General features: G+C 40.9%; 1 protein-coding gene across 1 annotated transcript in view; it reads right to left on the minus strand.

The window, feature by feature from the left end:
• Positions 1 to 519: 519 nt before the first annotated feature.
• IPMK (inositol polyphosphate multikinase) overlaps positions 520 to 15959 on the minus strand; it is a 29965-nt gene continuing 14525 nt past the window's right edge. The window contains exons 3-6 of the mRNA XM_056850560.1: positions 12967 to 13063; positions 12166 to 12338; positions 2686 to 2767; positions 520 to 1336 (exon numbers count right to left, since the gene is read on the minus strand). Coding sequence (XP_056706538.1) covers positions 714 to 1336; positions 2686 to 2767; positions 12166 to 12338; positions 12967 to 13063 — 975 coding nt within the window. The 3' untranslated portion in view covers positions 520 to 713. The remainder of the gene's footprint in view (positions 1337 to 2685; positions 2768 to 12165; positions 12339 to 12966; positions 13064 to 15959) is intronic.

A 15959-nucleotide genomic window follows, 5' to 3' on the forward strand; every position in this document is an offset into this window, starting at 1 on the left:
GGCCTCTGAAAAACAGGCAATTTAACATACAACCCAGTACATTTCTTATAATCTTTATATGGCCAGCAAGCCCTATTACATAATTTTTGAAAAGCGTTGTATTGACAGCACCTATATAAGAACTACTCTCCAAGAGTTTAGCTATGAGATGAGCCAGGAAAGGATAAGAGCCCCCAGCCAGATTCAAGAATGCAGCAGTATGATTGTACCTCCCTAAAAATGCTGGTTCAGTCAGAATACAGATTTTTTTAAAAAAGTATTTATCCTTTACATGGAGTCATTCCAGTTTTGAAGATGTGGCATATACCCCAGGACAATTCTAAAGGATTCAACTAGTAACCCGTTATTTAGAGATATGGCTCAGTGTTCTGTCTGCATGGACAGAATTTGATTACGCCAAAACATTTAAGGGTATGAACAATCTCAATCCTTTTATCAGATATAAATTCTCTTCCAATTTAAATCTAAGCTTCGTTTGTTAAATGCTTATTTCAACTACCAGTTAAACCTCATTCATTAGCTCTTCCCTTATTTTACTAAACTATGAATAATTTTCCTGAGTAAGATTATAAAATATTTTCATTATTCTACCAAAAGTACAAAGACAAGTAAAACAGGGAACAATACAAACCAACATATAACAGGATCACAAGTGCAGAAAGGTTGTTGCTTTTCTTTGTAATTGGCCCCCAGTAGAAATCATAGTAAAGAATTCAGGTGTCTAAAATATTCTGAAGGACAGTAATTAAGTTCTTCAGCCCATGAACATAGCCCTCGTCTCTCGCGTTGCTGGGGAACACATGAGCAAAGTCTATCATCCGGACTTCCACCTCTGCGCCGTCGGGCACCACAGCGGGCCTGTGGCAGAAAACCTTTTCCAACTGAGGTATAACATTTCCATTCAGATGTTCTTGTGAAAAGCACGCGCTGCTCTTCCATATGTTGTCTTGTTCCACAGTTTCAGCCTTAAGGGAAATCTGACTTTGGTGCCTTCTGTGAAGTGCATACATTTTAGAGAAACCTCTGCCAACAGAGGACTCGAACTTGCCGTTTTCTGGAGAGCTGATGACACGGATGTTGTTGTTGTAGAACTCCAATGTATTGCCGTCTGGGCTCTGGCCCTTGGACGCTCTCCTCTTCTCGACCAAAGCGCTGTCATTTATCCACGCTGTTGTCATCTGAGATGAGCCGTCGTAGACAAACAGTAAGGAGCTTGCATAAAAGTTCAGGTGCTTCTGGCTCTCAAACCACTGCAAGATTTCTTTAATCTTCTGAATACTGGCAACAATGGCATCTTTTCTCAGGTAGTATCCATTATGGAAAAACCGAGCCACGCCTGCAAGAAAGACAACGCTGCAATTAGTAGCTGCTGATATGGAAAGTTCAAATAGTCTCAGTACACAAAAGCATGTTTGAAAAACCAAAAATAAAGAGCGATTTTGAGCTGTTATTATAATAGAACACGGGCCCAAATCATTTTTTATAGATTTTAGTAATGCACAGTCAGAAAGTAGAGAATTATGTTCCACTTAAAAGTATTTTTTTTAAAGCCAGCTTCTCTGCTTTAGATACCTCACGGTCAAAATATTAATTTAGTGTGGTAAGTTATATCTGGAAGTGTTTGAGATGATTGGATGTTGATCCAATATGCATCTCAGTCATATGCATATGTATGGTTCTATTGTCCAAGCCGGTCTTCCTCAGGGCCAATAAAGGCCAGGTAGTTAGCATGACCCAATATACACACATAGGACTCCTCCAATATGATATCATCCCTGTTTTTAAAGTCATGCTTGCCTTCAGAGGAAAGTCTGATCTGTTTTGACAAACTGTGGCCTAGCAAGTCCCTAGTTCAAATGTCAACTCTGATATGAACTCACTATGTGCCCTCAAGCTAAGCCTCTCGTTCTTATACAGGGACAATAAAACCTTACAGGATTACTGTAAAAGTTACAGAGAATGAATATGAAGCAGACTACTCAAAACATTATAGATACCCAGTACTTTAAGTTACACTTCAGAACAAGGATACTTTTATCCAATGTATACATTTCACTAAGAATGGAAAAGGGAATCTATCCATCTTCAGCTATCCCCTCTACCCTGTCTACATCTCTCTTCCCACTTACCCCTGATAGCCTCCAGTAATATTGCCCTCTAGAGCAGGGGTCCCCAAGTTTTTTGAGCCTGTAGTTACCACGGGAATTCTGACAAAAGGTGGTGGGCGCAAGATGACTGTCAAAGGAGGCGGAGCCAACCACACAGAGGAAGCCCAAAGACAAGAGAGAAGGGGGTAACTAAAAAAAATACAGTCGGAAAGAGGAGAGAGAGAATAAAACCAAGGAAGCTGCCTTTGAAACAATGCTATTTTAATCTGCATAGCCAATCAGATCTTCAGCAGCCAATCAGAAGCTCTACTGGGCCAGGGCCCCACCTGGACTCGCCCACATTCTAAAAACACTTGGTAGGCACCAAGAAAGGCTTCTGTGGGAACCATGGCACCTACAGGCACCACATTGGGGAACCTCTACGCTAGAGGTTGTTTAGTTTTATTTTGCTCCTAAAAGTTGAACTACCAAGGATGCCACATATGGGCCATAAGCCCTAGCTATAGTACTATTGTAATAAAGATCTGAAATTCTGTGTTCGTTTAACACACTGGATTAACAGATACGCAAACATTACCATCTTTTATTGTCTCTTTTGTTAAGCTTCTTCCATAGTGCTGGTTTTGAGTCTCATAGCTGTCAGAATGAATGTGATAAACCTTTAGAAAAACAGAAAAAGAAATCAAGTGGCTCTCTGGCTCCTTTCTCCAGAATTTCTCCTTGCCCTAGGATCAGTTCCAAGGTAATATTCTGCATGCACGGGACAAGTTTTCTTCAGTATAAGTCACCCACATAATTAGCTCCAAAGCAATCTGTACACTGCTGATGCACTGAAACTCAAACACAGCTCAAAAAGGAAGTCCTTCAAAACACTGTAAAATGTTATAATTGCCTCATCATGCTCCAAGATAAACTCCAGACTTTTACACAACAGATATATTTATGCCCATTTCAATCTAGTTTCTAGTTGAGTTTTGGAGCATGTCCTTCTCCAGTAAAAAGATAGAGGAATGCAACAGCACTGATACTCCTAGACCTATGGACGAGTACCAGTGTTATCAGCCATGACATCTTTTGGGCAGGCTGTCAGAGATGGCTGCTACTCAGTTGGTTGGCACATGCTACAGGGTTCAGCAGGACTCCATCTTTTTCCCTGCACTGCCCAGCATGCGAATGTACAGTTGGAAAATGTTGCCCAAAGATCTGAAGGGTCCTCAAAAGAAGATGGCATCCAGTATGATGTCTCCTTTTCAACTGAGTCACATGAACACATGAAGCTGCCTTATACTGAATCAGACTCTTGGTCCATCAGAGTCAGTATTGTCTACTCAGACCGGCAGCAGCTCTCCAGGGTCTCAGGCAGAGGTCCTTCACATCACCTACTTGCCTAGTCCCTTTAACTGGAGATGCTGGGAATTGAACCTGGGACCTTCTCCATGCCAAGCAGATGCTCTACCACTGAGCCATAGCCCCTCCCCAGGTGATGTGGTGAATATCCTGAACAAGTATCTGGAGGCAGTAAAGGGGCTTGAGGAGGGGAAATCAACATTACCAGATAAGACAGGTACTGTAGATCAATAATATAGCTAATCAAGTTTTATTTATTTATTATTATTTAATACATTTGCACCCCACCATTCTCCCCAGTGGGAACCTAAAGCAGCTTACATAATTTTCCTCTCCACCATTTAATCCTCACAACAACCCTGTGAGGTAGGTTAAGCTGAGTGTGTGTGACTGGCTCAAAGTCACCTGGCAAGGTTCCATGGTACGAGTGGGGATTCAAACCCCCGTCTCTCAAATACTAGTCTGACACTCTTAACCACTACACCACACTGACAGTCACCTCCCTCCCCCCCCCCAAAAAAAGAACAGGTTCACAGTTTGGAAGTACTACAAGATCCATATTGCGGATGGAGGTACATCTCCTCTGTAATACCTTCACCAGATTTGCTGATGTGACGGCTGCAATCCCTCCTTGAAGGAAGATATGGGCCTTTTATGCAGGGAAGTTTCCCCATGGTCACCCCCACTAACTGCTTCCTTTTGATTGTGTGTGTAAAGTGCCGTCAAGTCGCTTCCGACTCATGGCGACCCTATGAATGAAAGTCCTCCAAAATGTCCTATCTTTGACAGCCTTGCTCAGATCTTGCAAATTGAGGGCTGTGGCTTCCTTTATTGAGTCAATCCATCTCTTGTTGGGTCTTCCTCTTTTCCTGCTGCCCTCAACTTTTCCTAACGTGACTGTCTTTTCCAGTGACTCTTGTAGTCTCATGACGTGACCAAAATACAATAGCCTCAGTTTAGTCATTTCAGCTTCTAGGGTCAATTCAGGCTTGATTTGATTTATAACCCACTGATTTGTTTTTTTGGCAGTCCACGGAATCCGTAACACTCTCCTCCAACCCCACATTTCAAAGGAATCTATTTTCTTCCTATCAGCTTTCTTCACTGTCCAGCTTTCACACCCATACATACTAATAGGAAATATGACAGCATGAATTAATCTAGTCTTGGTGGCCAGTGACACATCCTTACACTTCAAAATCTTTTCTAGCTCCTTCATGGCTGCCCTTCCCAGTCTCAATCTCCTTCTGATTTCTTGGCTGCAGTCTCCCTTTTGGTTGATGATGGAGCCAAGGAATAGAAAGTCTCGAACAATTTCAATTTCCTCATTGTCAACCTTAAAGTTGTGTAATTCTCCTGTAGTCATTACTTTTATTTTCTTGATGTTCAGCTGTAGTCCTGTTTGGCACTTTCTTTTAACTTTCAGCAGTAGTCATTTCAAATCTTCACTATTTTCTGCCAATACTGTAGTGTCATCAAGCATATCTCAAATTATTAATGTTCCTCCCTCCAATTTTCACTCCACCTTCATCTAAATCTAATCCAGCTTTCCTAATTATATGTTCTGCATATAGATTTGAAGAGATAGGGAGATAAAATACATCCTTGTCTGACACCTTTGCCAACTGGAAACCATTCCGTTTCTCCATATTCTGTTCTAACTGTGGCCTCTTGTCCAGAGTACAGGTTGCGCATCAAAACGATCAGATGTAGTGGCACACCAACTTCCTTTAAAACCAGCCATAGCTTTTCATGATCCACAGTCAAAAGCGTTGCTGTAATCTATGAAACACAAGCTGATTTTCTTCTGAAATTCTCTTGTATGCTCCAGTAGCCAACGTATATTTGCAATATGATCTCTAGTGCCTCTTCCTTTTCTGAAACCAGCTTGAACATCAGGCATTTCTCATTCCATATATGGTAACAGCCTTTGCTGTAAGATTTTGAGCATCACTTTACTTGCATGAGAAATTAATGTGATGGTCCGATAGTTGCTGCAATCTTTGATGTCTCCTTTCTTGGGAATTGGAATGTAAATGGATCGTTTCCAGTCTGTGGGCCATTGTTTTGTTTTCCATATCTGTTGGCATATTCTTGTCAAGACTTTGATTGACTACGTTTCTGTGGCTTGGAATAATTCTATTGATATTCCATCTGCTCCTGGTGATTTATTTCTCCCGATTGCTCTCAATGCAGCTTTCACTTCACTTTCTAAAACTGTAGGTTCTTCTTCAAAAGATTCTTCTTGGAAAGAATTTTTATCCTTTCATCTCTTCTATACAGTTCTTCAGTGTATTGTTCCCACCTTTTCTTTATTTTGTCCTGTTCAGTTAATGTATTTCCATGCTGATCTTTCAGCATGCCTAACCGTGCTTTAAATTTCCCTTTGATTTCTTGGATCTTGTGGAACAGATCTCTTGTTCTTCCTTTTTTGTTGGTCTCTTCTATTTCTTTACACTGGTTATTATAATAGGTCTCTTTGTCTCTACTTGCGAGTCGCTGGAACGTTGCACTTAGACTTTTGATTCTATTTCTGTTACCTTCTACTTTTGCTTCTCGTCTATCTCTGGTAATTTTAAGAGTTTCCTCAGACATTCATCGAGGTTCTTCTTTTCTTTTGGCTACAGGAATAGTCTTTGCACATTCTTCCTTGATAATATCTTTAGTTTCCACCCATAGTTCTTCAGGTTTACATTCACTTGAACTCAGTAATGCAAATCTGTTCCTTACATGGTGTTTAAACTCTTCCGGAATATTGCTTAGATTGTATTTTGGTGCTATCAATGTTTTGGTGTTTTTCTTAAGCTTTATCTTGATTTTCGATATTAACAATTCATGATCTGTACCGCAGTTGGCTCTTGGTCTTGTTTTGGCCGAGAGAATAGAGCTTCTCCATCTTCTGCTTCCAATTATATAATCTATTTGATTTCTATACTGGCTGTCTGGTGATGTCCGTGTATACAATCGTCTATCACGTTGCCTGAAACATGTGTTTGCAATGAACAGATTGTTGTCTTCACAGAATTCTATGAGGCGTTCTCCTGCTTCATTCCGTGCTCCTAGCCCAAATCTGCCAACAACATTTGATTCTGCTTTGTTTCCTACTTTTGTGTTCCAATCACCTATGATTATCAGCATATTTTGTTTAGGTGTGTGATCAATTTCTTCCTGAACACTGGAATAAAAACTTTCAATTTCTTCCTCATCTGCATCTGTAGTTCGGGCATAAACTTGAATGATGCTTATGTTGATAGGCTTTCCCTGAAGTCTGATTGATATTATTCGGTCAGACTTTGCATTATAGCTTCTGACTGCCTTTGCTACATCTTGCCTCACTATTAAAGCAACTCCGTTTCTTCTCTTTTTGTCATTCCCTGAATAAAACACTTTGTAATTTTCTGATTGAAAATGTCCTAATCCAGTCCATTTTAATTCACTTACTCCCAGGACTGAAATGTCCATAAGTTCCATTTCTTGTTTAACAATTTCAAGCTTACCCCGATTCATGTTTCTCACATTCAATGTTCCTATTATATGCATCGAACAGCTTCGGACTTTTCTTTTGCATCTATTCATGTCAACCACTGAACGTCCTTTCAGCTTTAGTCCAATAGCATCATTAAGAACAGCGCTACTCGTACTTGTCCTCTGCTCTACCCCAGTAGCAGATTGAGTGCCATCCGACCAGGGGGTCCCATCTTCCAGCACTATATCTTTTTTCATTTTGGATTGTCTCATCATAGGGTTTTCAAGGTAAAGGTTGGTCAGAAGTGGTTTACCAGTGCCTTCTTCTGTGCAGTACTAACCAGGGTTAGCCGTAGTGGAACTGCCGTTGTCTACGAAAGATCCTCCGCCAGTGTCACCTTCCACTACTGCTGCTGCCCAGTAGCTAACCTTCAGGGATTCCTCTGCCCCTATCCCCATCGGAACTGCCTGTTCTCTTCTGCGGATGTGGCCATTGATCCCTTAAGGGGGTGGATGCATCTTCGTCTGGTGCCTCAGCTGGGACCATTCCGTCTTGAGTGACTCTGCTAGGAGTTTAGTCTCTTGATAGAGTCTAGACCCCTTACGGTATTGCTCTCAGCTTCCCTGACACACACAAACCCCCTCACCACGTTAAGGTGTGCATCCAAAAGGTTCACCCAGTGAACCTTGGCAGTGCCTTCTGGCAAGGATACAGAGATTTGTGGTGTCAAAAGGAAGACATGCATCAGTACTATGAGTGCCTTCTTCTCATACAATCACCGGATCCAACCAAATGTCTTATGTTCATATTTTATAAGTAGTGTTTGAGACTTCTGCTCCTGCTGGTTTTACTGCTGTTTGTATTGATATGTGCTTTAATGATGGTGAGCTGTAAGCTTCCCAGGCCGCAGCTTGGATCCTATACTTCTGCTCATAGAGATTAGACACTGCCCAGTGACTAATCTTTCTTTCCTGGGTAAAATAGTTGAGAGAGCAGTGGCTGAACAGCTCCAGATTTTCCTGAAGAAATCATCCACCCTTGACCCCTTTCAGTCCAGCTTCTGGCCTGGTCAAGGGACAGAGAGCCCTGCTGTGCAGGGGGAGGGGGGCTATAAATATAAGTATAAATACATTAAATTAAATTAATAGCACAGACCTTTACTCCAGACCTGGATGGCCCAGGCTAGCCCAATCTCATCAAATCTTGGAAGCTAAACAGGGTCAGACCTGGTTAGAAATTGGATGGGAGACCACCAATGAAGTCTAGGGTTGCTATGGAGAGGTAGGCAATGGCAAACTACCTCTGAGCATCTCATGCCTTGAAAACCCTATAAGGTCACTATAAGTCAGCTGCAACGTGATGGCACTTTCACTACCACCTTCCCTACAGAGTATCTTCCACTGGTGCTAAGCACTTTCTGCTCACTCAAGATGCCACAAATAGAAGGAAAGTATAGAATTCAAGCCCAAGTATGCAGGGTAAAAATGTTTTAAAATAAAAAAATTAAAAACCTCAAAGAAACCAAGGAATATAAGAACATATAATGAATTTTAACATTCAGGTGTATAATATATGCCAGTGATGGAGGATATCTTAGTATTCTGATGAGGATCAAAGCTTAACTCAGTCATACTTGTTTGTTTACAACCAATCATAATCACAAAACAAGGCCCCTTTAGAGAACACAACAAGCATGCTGAATTAAAAAAAATGAATATAACCATTACAAAGACTAATGGGTCATTGTCTAAAACAAGACATTCACAGAACATCACTTTCACAGCAACACTATATCTAATTCTCAACATGGCCCCATCTGAGGATACTTAAATCCAGAGATTGGGAGCATAGACAGACAAGACAGTGCCTACAAACCTAAGGAAAACCCAGGTTTGCAGAAGAATTTGAAATCTAAAAATAAATATATTGGGGGGGGGCTAACCCCACACAAAATGATAAGAGTGCCTGTAGCTTTAAAAACAAATGCCCTCAGTGGCTGTTGCTAGGCAACCACAAGACTTCAAGCCTTTTGTTTGTGTCAGTAAAAGGCAGGGGAGGGAGGACCCTTTCCAGGGCTGTTCTGGCCTGGGCCACCACTGGGCAACTTGTTACTAGCACAGACCTTTACTCCAGACCTGGATGGCCCAGGCTAGCCTGATCTCATCATATCTCGGAAGCCAAGCAGGGTTGGACCTGGTTAGCAACTGGATGGGAGACTTGCATGACTCACCCAGGCATGGCTTCTTGGTACTGTTCAACTGCAGTCATTCCCGAAAGCCAGGACCTGAGAGACCCATGTTTAAATCCCCACTCCACCACAGTGCTCAGAAGGTCACCCACACATTCACAACCTAACTTTCCTTGCAGGGTGGATCTGAGGATAAAATGGAAAGGAGAATGATGTGAACTGCTCTGGTTCCCCATTGTGGAGAAAAATGGGGCATATGTGAACTAAATAAATACAGCGGAAGATGAGGGACAGATAAAAAGGTAGAAGAGAGAAAAGCAGAAAAAGTTCAGGATATTGGGCTGCCAGGAGGACAGGGAGAGAAAATATTGTGGGGAGGGGGGTACTGAGGAAAGTGAGGTGCCCACACAAGTCGTTGCAGGTTCTCCACCATGCAACTGATCCCATCTCAGCCCAGTAACTGTCACCGCACAACTTGGCCAGTTTTCCCAAGGAAACGCTGCCAGGGGGAGGAAAAGCTGAGCACAGGAGAGCAGATAAAGGTAGGTTGGCTGGCGGATGGGAAGGAGAAAAGGAAGCAGAAAAAGGAGACTAAAGGTGCTTTCAGAAAAGGGAAAGATGACACAGTGGGGGAGGGGGAAATGTCAAGCCCCTTGCAAGCCTTTGCAGGTCTCCCACTTGTTTATATTGAATTCTCTCAGAAACAAAAAAGAAGAGCAATTGCATTAACACAATATTCCCTGTTTTTTAGTGGCTACAGCCAACAGAAGCGGTAGGGTGTTCACTAAGCTTCCTCCTTCATTACGAGATTCCCTGTTCAACTGCCAGCGTCTTTGAGAGGTATCTACAACTACAGAAAAAGTGCATGAACTGAACTTTTACAATCTGTGTGTCCCCAGATCGTTATGCATCACTTACTTTTGACATATAAATAAGGAAACAAATTTTTATTGCAAAGTTTTCCTACACAGTGCTTAGCACAGGAAAAAAAGTAGCACTGAATTATATAATCCTATCAGTAAGCACAAATGTCCTATGGTAGCTTTAACAGTGAGTCCGGCAATAACTGGATCCAACTGCCTGCAACCCACAGGAGGCTTATTAACCACCAAATAAAAGTATTCTGCTCTCATGCACAGCTCTTTGACTGTATGAAAATGTACGCTCTTGGAGGCAAAATGAATAAGTAAGGAGATACACATGTGAAAAATTAACAGAACCCTAAAGCATCATTAAATGCAGGACACAAGTTCTGTTACAAGATATTTATTCCTGAAGTTTCACTGAGGGCTCCATGTACATCAGATAACAGAAAATATGTTATTTACGTTAGTTGGTCCTCAGACTGAGTAATAAGGGAGTAAAAATCTGCTGCCTGAAGGCTAAATCTCTTAGCTTTTAATATGCTTCAGTGTCAGAACCCAGTTTATAAATTCAAAGGCAAAATCATTCACATGATTAATGAATCAGGATAAGCCAATTAACATTTCACTAAAGGGATGTTATGCAGGAGTGTTATAGTATTAAAAATAGTATGAACTCAGCAAGTGCACACAAGACAGAAGATGCATTAGAGTAAGGCAGAAGTGCTACTTTTCATCCTAACTGCGGTCTCCGAATGTCAGCATTAGGTGTGACTGTTTGATATACCGATACTTGAATTAACTTCTAACAAAGCACATCAATGGGTGTCCTTAAATGAGTGTCTGAAGGTGGTAACAAGCATGAAGACAACCAGTAAACTGAAGCTCAATCCAGGCAGGACTGAGGCGCTATTGGTCAACAATATGGCTGATCTGGGAATGAGAAATCAGCCTGTACTGGACGGGACTTCAGTTCACCCATTTAGGGCACCTTCAGATCCAACCCTACAGATGAAAGTGTAGGAATTGTTGTTGGCCAGGTAGACGGATCCAACAGCTGAAGCCTGTTGCTTGAGAAACATGATCTGACCAGTTACCCATGCTCTGATCACATCAAGGTTGGATTACTGCAATGCACTGTACCTGGGGCTTCCCTAACACAGTTCAGAAGTTTCATTACTACAAAATGTCAGAGAGGTTCCTTGCTGGTATAACATACAGGGAACCCTTTATACTGACCAAGAACAATCAGTTCTGGATGCTGATTTGCTTTCAGGTCCAATAAGAAAGTGCTGGTTAAGATCTTACTGGAGTTGCTGATAGTCAAGATGGGTAATACCAAGCCAGAAGGATCAATGCTCCGGCTCAGTATACAGAATATTATTTTCTTTAAAATCTGGATAAAACTAGATGCTCCTTGCAAATACAGTGTTTGTACTTACCAGAATCAAACAGTGTTTCAGCATTATTCTATGTATATGTTACAGGGAACTCTGTATCTTGAGAATATATGCAGGAGGTTTGAGTTAAATAACCAAGAAAACACAGACTGAAAACACAGATTTCATGATTGACTAGAATATGAAACAAATCTAACTCAAGCATCTTTTTGCCAAAAGAATTAGAATAAAAATATATTGTATTTATTATACAAATCATGATAAACAATGTTGGCAAAAATGTTAACCTCTTGACAATGCTACTGACTGGGACAACTGGGGAGAGAGAGAGAAGCTGAGAAAGGCAAGGAGGTCAAGAAAAGACTGTGATAAAGGAGAAAGCAATGCAGTAAAGTAGGGGATGGAAGGGAAGGGCACATTTAAATTACAGGACACATCCAAATTTACATTACTATTTGAGACTGAGAGAGAATGAACGAACAAACAAACACATCTTGGAAAGACCCCGTTAAAATCTCCTCCAATTAAAAAGACCTCCTCTGTTTTCCCCTAGGACTGTAACCAGGGAGATATCAGGAGTGGGCCATTTTTACACACACATGCACACCCTGAGGAAGGCTGTCTCTCCTGTTTGGTAATTTACTTGTCCCCAAAATGAGGGAAGCAAGGAAGACTCCACTCTCCATCTAAGTACAATCCTAGGACAAAAATATTTTCTGAACAGGACCTTAACTGTCCATTTCTGGGCAACAGCACAAACCTATCAAAAGTCCAATGAAGAATTACTTCTTACCCGCATGCCAAGCACCAAGAACCCAATCTCTTCCATTAGTGGGTACTTGCTGACCTGCTGTTTAATCTTCTCAGCTGAGGCATATGGATCGTAGCTTTTCTGGCCTATTTTTACATCCATTATGCATGGCTTTTTAAATCTATGGGTCACATCTTCCAGTTTCAGGTATAAATCTGTTAACAATCCGGAATAAAGAATTATGCTAATTGCATTATCTAAATCAACCAACCCATTAGATGCCACCAGAAACCAAAAACAGTTTACACAAAGCAGCACAGTAGAATCTTACATCTACCTGTTATTTTGGATTCACACATTGCACAGCACTCCACCCCCACCCAAACAGTTATTTACTAAGCTTCCCTTCTACTCTTTTAGTTGTCTGCCCCCACACGTATCAGCCCACATTCCAATCCAAACCCGTTTTTAAGGTTTATTCAAATATTGCTTTGCTTAGCCTTATTTTATATGTGCTTCTGCATAATTGTACTTATATGAATATTCCATGACATCTGTTTTATTGCTGTGGGCAACTGAATACAGATACGGTATTTTGACATACGAGCACTGCACTAGATCTGAAGATACTAAATTCAATCTTATTCAAAAATCAATTTAGTTTGCAGAAAGTTGCCACTATTTACCACATACTTCCTATTCGTCAGAGCATATCAATATAGAGTTTCATACAGGACTTTATCAAACAGCACTGAGGTTATCCATTTCAGACATTATGAAAGGAATCTCATAACTGCTTTTATCTAATTACAGCCTAGAACAGAGTCACTTAGGCAACAGTACCGTTGGGAGCAGTAGGTGGAGACCAGGTCCCATAATATTTTGGCAAATATTTTCGCAGTTCTAAAAACACAGGATCTTCACAGTCGACAGCATACACCTGAAATAAAACAAATACTCAAAACAAAAATCTGTGTGAAAGGTACTCACATGCCTCTTTGTGGCAAGCTAGCCTTAGATATGTAAGGTTCCTTTAACTTTAAAGCCTTACACAGAAAAGAAATATCTGTTCAGGGTTCCCCTTCAAAAATAAAAGCTATGAATGTTTATAAAAATTGACAACGATCAAACCTTACAAACAATACAGGTTCAAGCACTGCCAACATACAGTGAAAAATAAAACCCCTACAATTTGACACAGCAATAAACACGCTGGTAATGCTAAACAAAGATTATGCAGCACCTGAAGGGGAAAGTAAATGCACAGGCATTAGGGAATCTGTGGTGAATAACTTAGGTCTCATAGTTACCACTGGTTTAGCCAGGGTGGGGGTTTCTTTGGGAGGTGGGAGTGGTAATCTTTCTTTCACCTTAATTGGAGGTAAATGAAGGATGGGATCCAGATCAACATTTCTGAGGGTACCCGGACTGCTACCCACATAGTGTGATTTTCTTGCCATCCCTTCCCATTGCATCCCAAAACGGAAAATTGTGCCCCATGGGCAGAAATCCCACAAAATGTCAGTCTGGACCCAAGCCCAAGTAATACACTTGAGTGATCTGCATTTCCTAAAATTACTAAAATAATATTAAGTGTCAATTTTTATTTTCTAAAAATAATAGCTTTTAGAAAAGTATTATGTTGGAATGGTAAAGCCATCCCATGGGAAGTATTTGATGTAAGAATTCTTAAATCAGCTTTATCAACTATTGGTATAACCTTCATGAACAAGAGCAGCCGCTACTGAAATATATCTACAGACACTTGTCAGGATCTGAACAAACATGAAGCCGTTAAAAGCTAGGAATTTTGAATTCTCACTGACTACATTGTTATAGGAGCCCCGTGGCGCAGAGTGGTAAGCTGCAGTATTGCAGTCCAAGCTCTGCACATGACCTGAGTTCGATCCCAACGGAAGTGGGTTTCAGGTAGCAGGCTCAAGGTCGACTCAGCCTTCCATCCTTCCGAGGTCGGGAAAATGAGTACCCAGTTTGCTGGGGGTAAAGATAGATGACTGGGGAAGGCACTGGCAAACCACTCCGTAAACAAAGTCTGCCTAGTAAACGTCGGGATGTGACGTCACCCCATGGGTCAGGAATGACCCAGTGCTTGCACAGGGGACCTTTACCTTTACATTTTTTATGATAGTTAAGATGAACATCTGCTCCTAAAATATTAACATAAATATGTTATTAAATGTTAAATGAATATGGATTTCCCGGTTTTGCATTTTTTATTCACCATCATACTGTCAAGTATAGAACTGATCGAGAACAAAACAAGAAAATCTCTTCAGTGTTTCAGCCAACCCAAAGGGGCTGTGACACCAAATCCTATCAGCTCTGTGACTTAGATTGATACAATTTTTAGAGAAGATTAAAGTTTGACTTTTACTGGGCAACTCCTGCAGAAACAAAAACATATAATAACAGTTTATTTCAAAGAAGATTACAGATACTTCTTACAGTAACAATTAATGGACACTAAAATACACTAAAATACACAGGGACACTTGTCTATGTCTGATTTTCAGTCACTTCTTTGAAGGCACATCTGGAACTGTGGAAGCCTCACTTAGTAAGGTGGGTTTATCTCCCTGAAGCCAAGAAAAGGCTTCGGAATATCACCTACTAGGCTGACACAGTTTAATTTGGTCTCTTTTCCACACATCCATTACATAAAGGCCTAGTAAATTTTAAGCCATGAGAGTGAAATCAAGTGCACTCTTGAATAATACTCTTTTTAAATACCAAATAACAGTTTATTTCAAGCAAGAACAGAAAATTAAGTTACAGAATGTACAAATTACTGCCTGCCCGATCTATTCTGTGTTCCAGTGAGAGAAGCCACATGACAGAACACAAACTACCATACGCTCCCCCTACATAGGCCAAGAAATGGCTGAACCTCACTAAATGTTAAAATCCGACCGTACATTCCGAAGAATCACTTAGACAGGGTCCCTACGAAATTAATGGAAGGAAAGTGACTTCCTAGTTTTTTATAACTTGCCAAACTGGAAATTAATTAGAACAATATTATCTTAAAGCAGTGAAGCAGGGAATCAGCAAAATCTCTTCTCCACCCCAAAGAAGAGCACTGCTAGATTTACAAAGACAAAAGGAACATAAGAAGACACTCAGTATACAGAAAACCAAAGACAGAGAGCCCGTTTTAGGGAATTCTGACTGGGGGAAATGCTCATTAGGTATTTACTACTGGTCAAGCTTTCTTTGAGTAAAACTCCATTTCCAATTTTTTTCCTCCTGTTCTCAGCTAAGTGAATACCAGGTGTCAGCAATTTGGTAAGAGCAGCCCTCCCAGCGCTGGCCCTGATGAACTCAAGGCCATTCCAGAGGAACTCAACGACCCTGATAATTAATTCACTGGTTACAGCTGTAATGGTTGGGCAGTTGAAGTTTCACTCATCTTCCAGAAAGCTCTCTCGGGACAGTGTCTTGATTGGTTGTAGGAGGTCAGCAGATCAGTGGCCTATAAATGTAGACTATCCTCATAGGCATCTCTTATTTCTTTTGGTTTTTTCAACATCCTTTTCCTTCAATACCTAGGTCTTTTGACTCTGCTGTGTTATTTTGCAATGGTATCTGCTTTGGATTGTGCTGCATGAATCTGAATTTTATCTGCCAGTACTTCAAAATACTGTAAAAACCTTCAGTAAGTGTATCTAGAGAGTTAGCTTTGAAGCCTTACGGGAACTATATTGCTTTTAATCTTTTCTCTCATTTCTTTATAATAAAGCTTATTTAGCTTTATGGTGTTAGTGGCTGTGAGCTGATTGGTCCTGACCAGGGTAATCTCAGGTAAGTTACCAAAG

Source organism: Euleptes europaea, chromosome 5 (assembly GCF_029931775.1).
Source record: "Euleptes europaea isolate rEulEur1 chromosome 5, rEulEur1.hap1, whole genome shotgun sequence".
Classification (NCBI taxonomy): Eukaryota; Metazoa; Chordata; class Lepidosauria; order Squamata; family Sphaerodactylidae; genus Euleptes; species Euleptes europaea.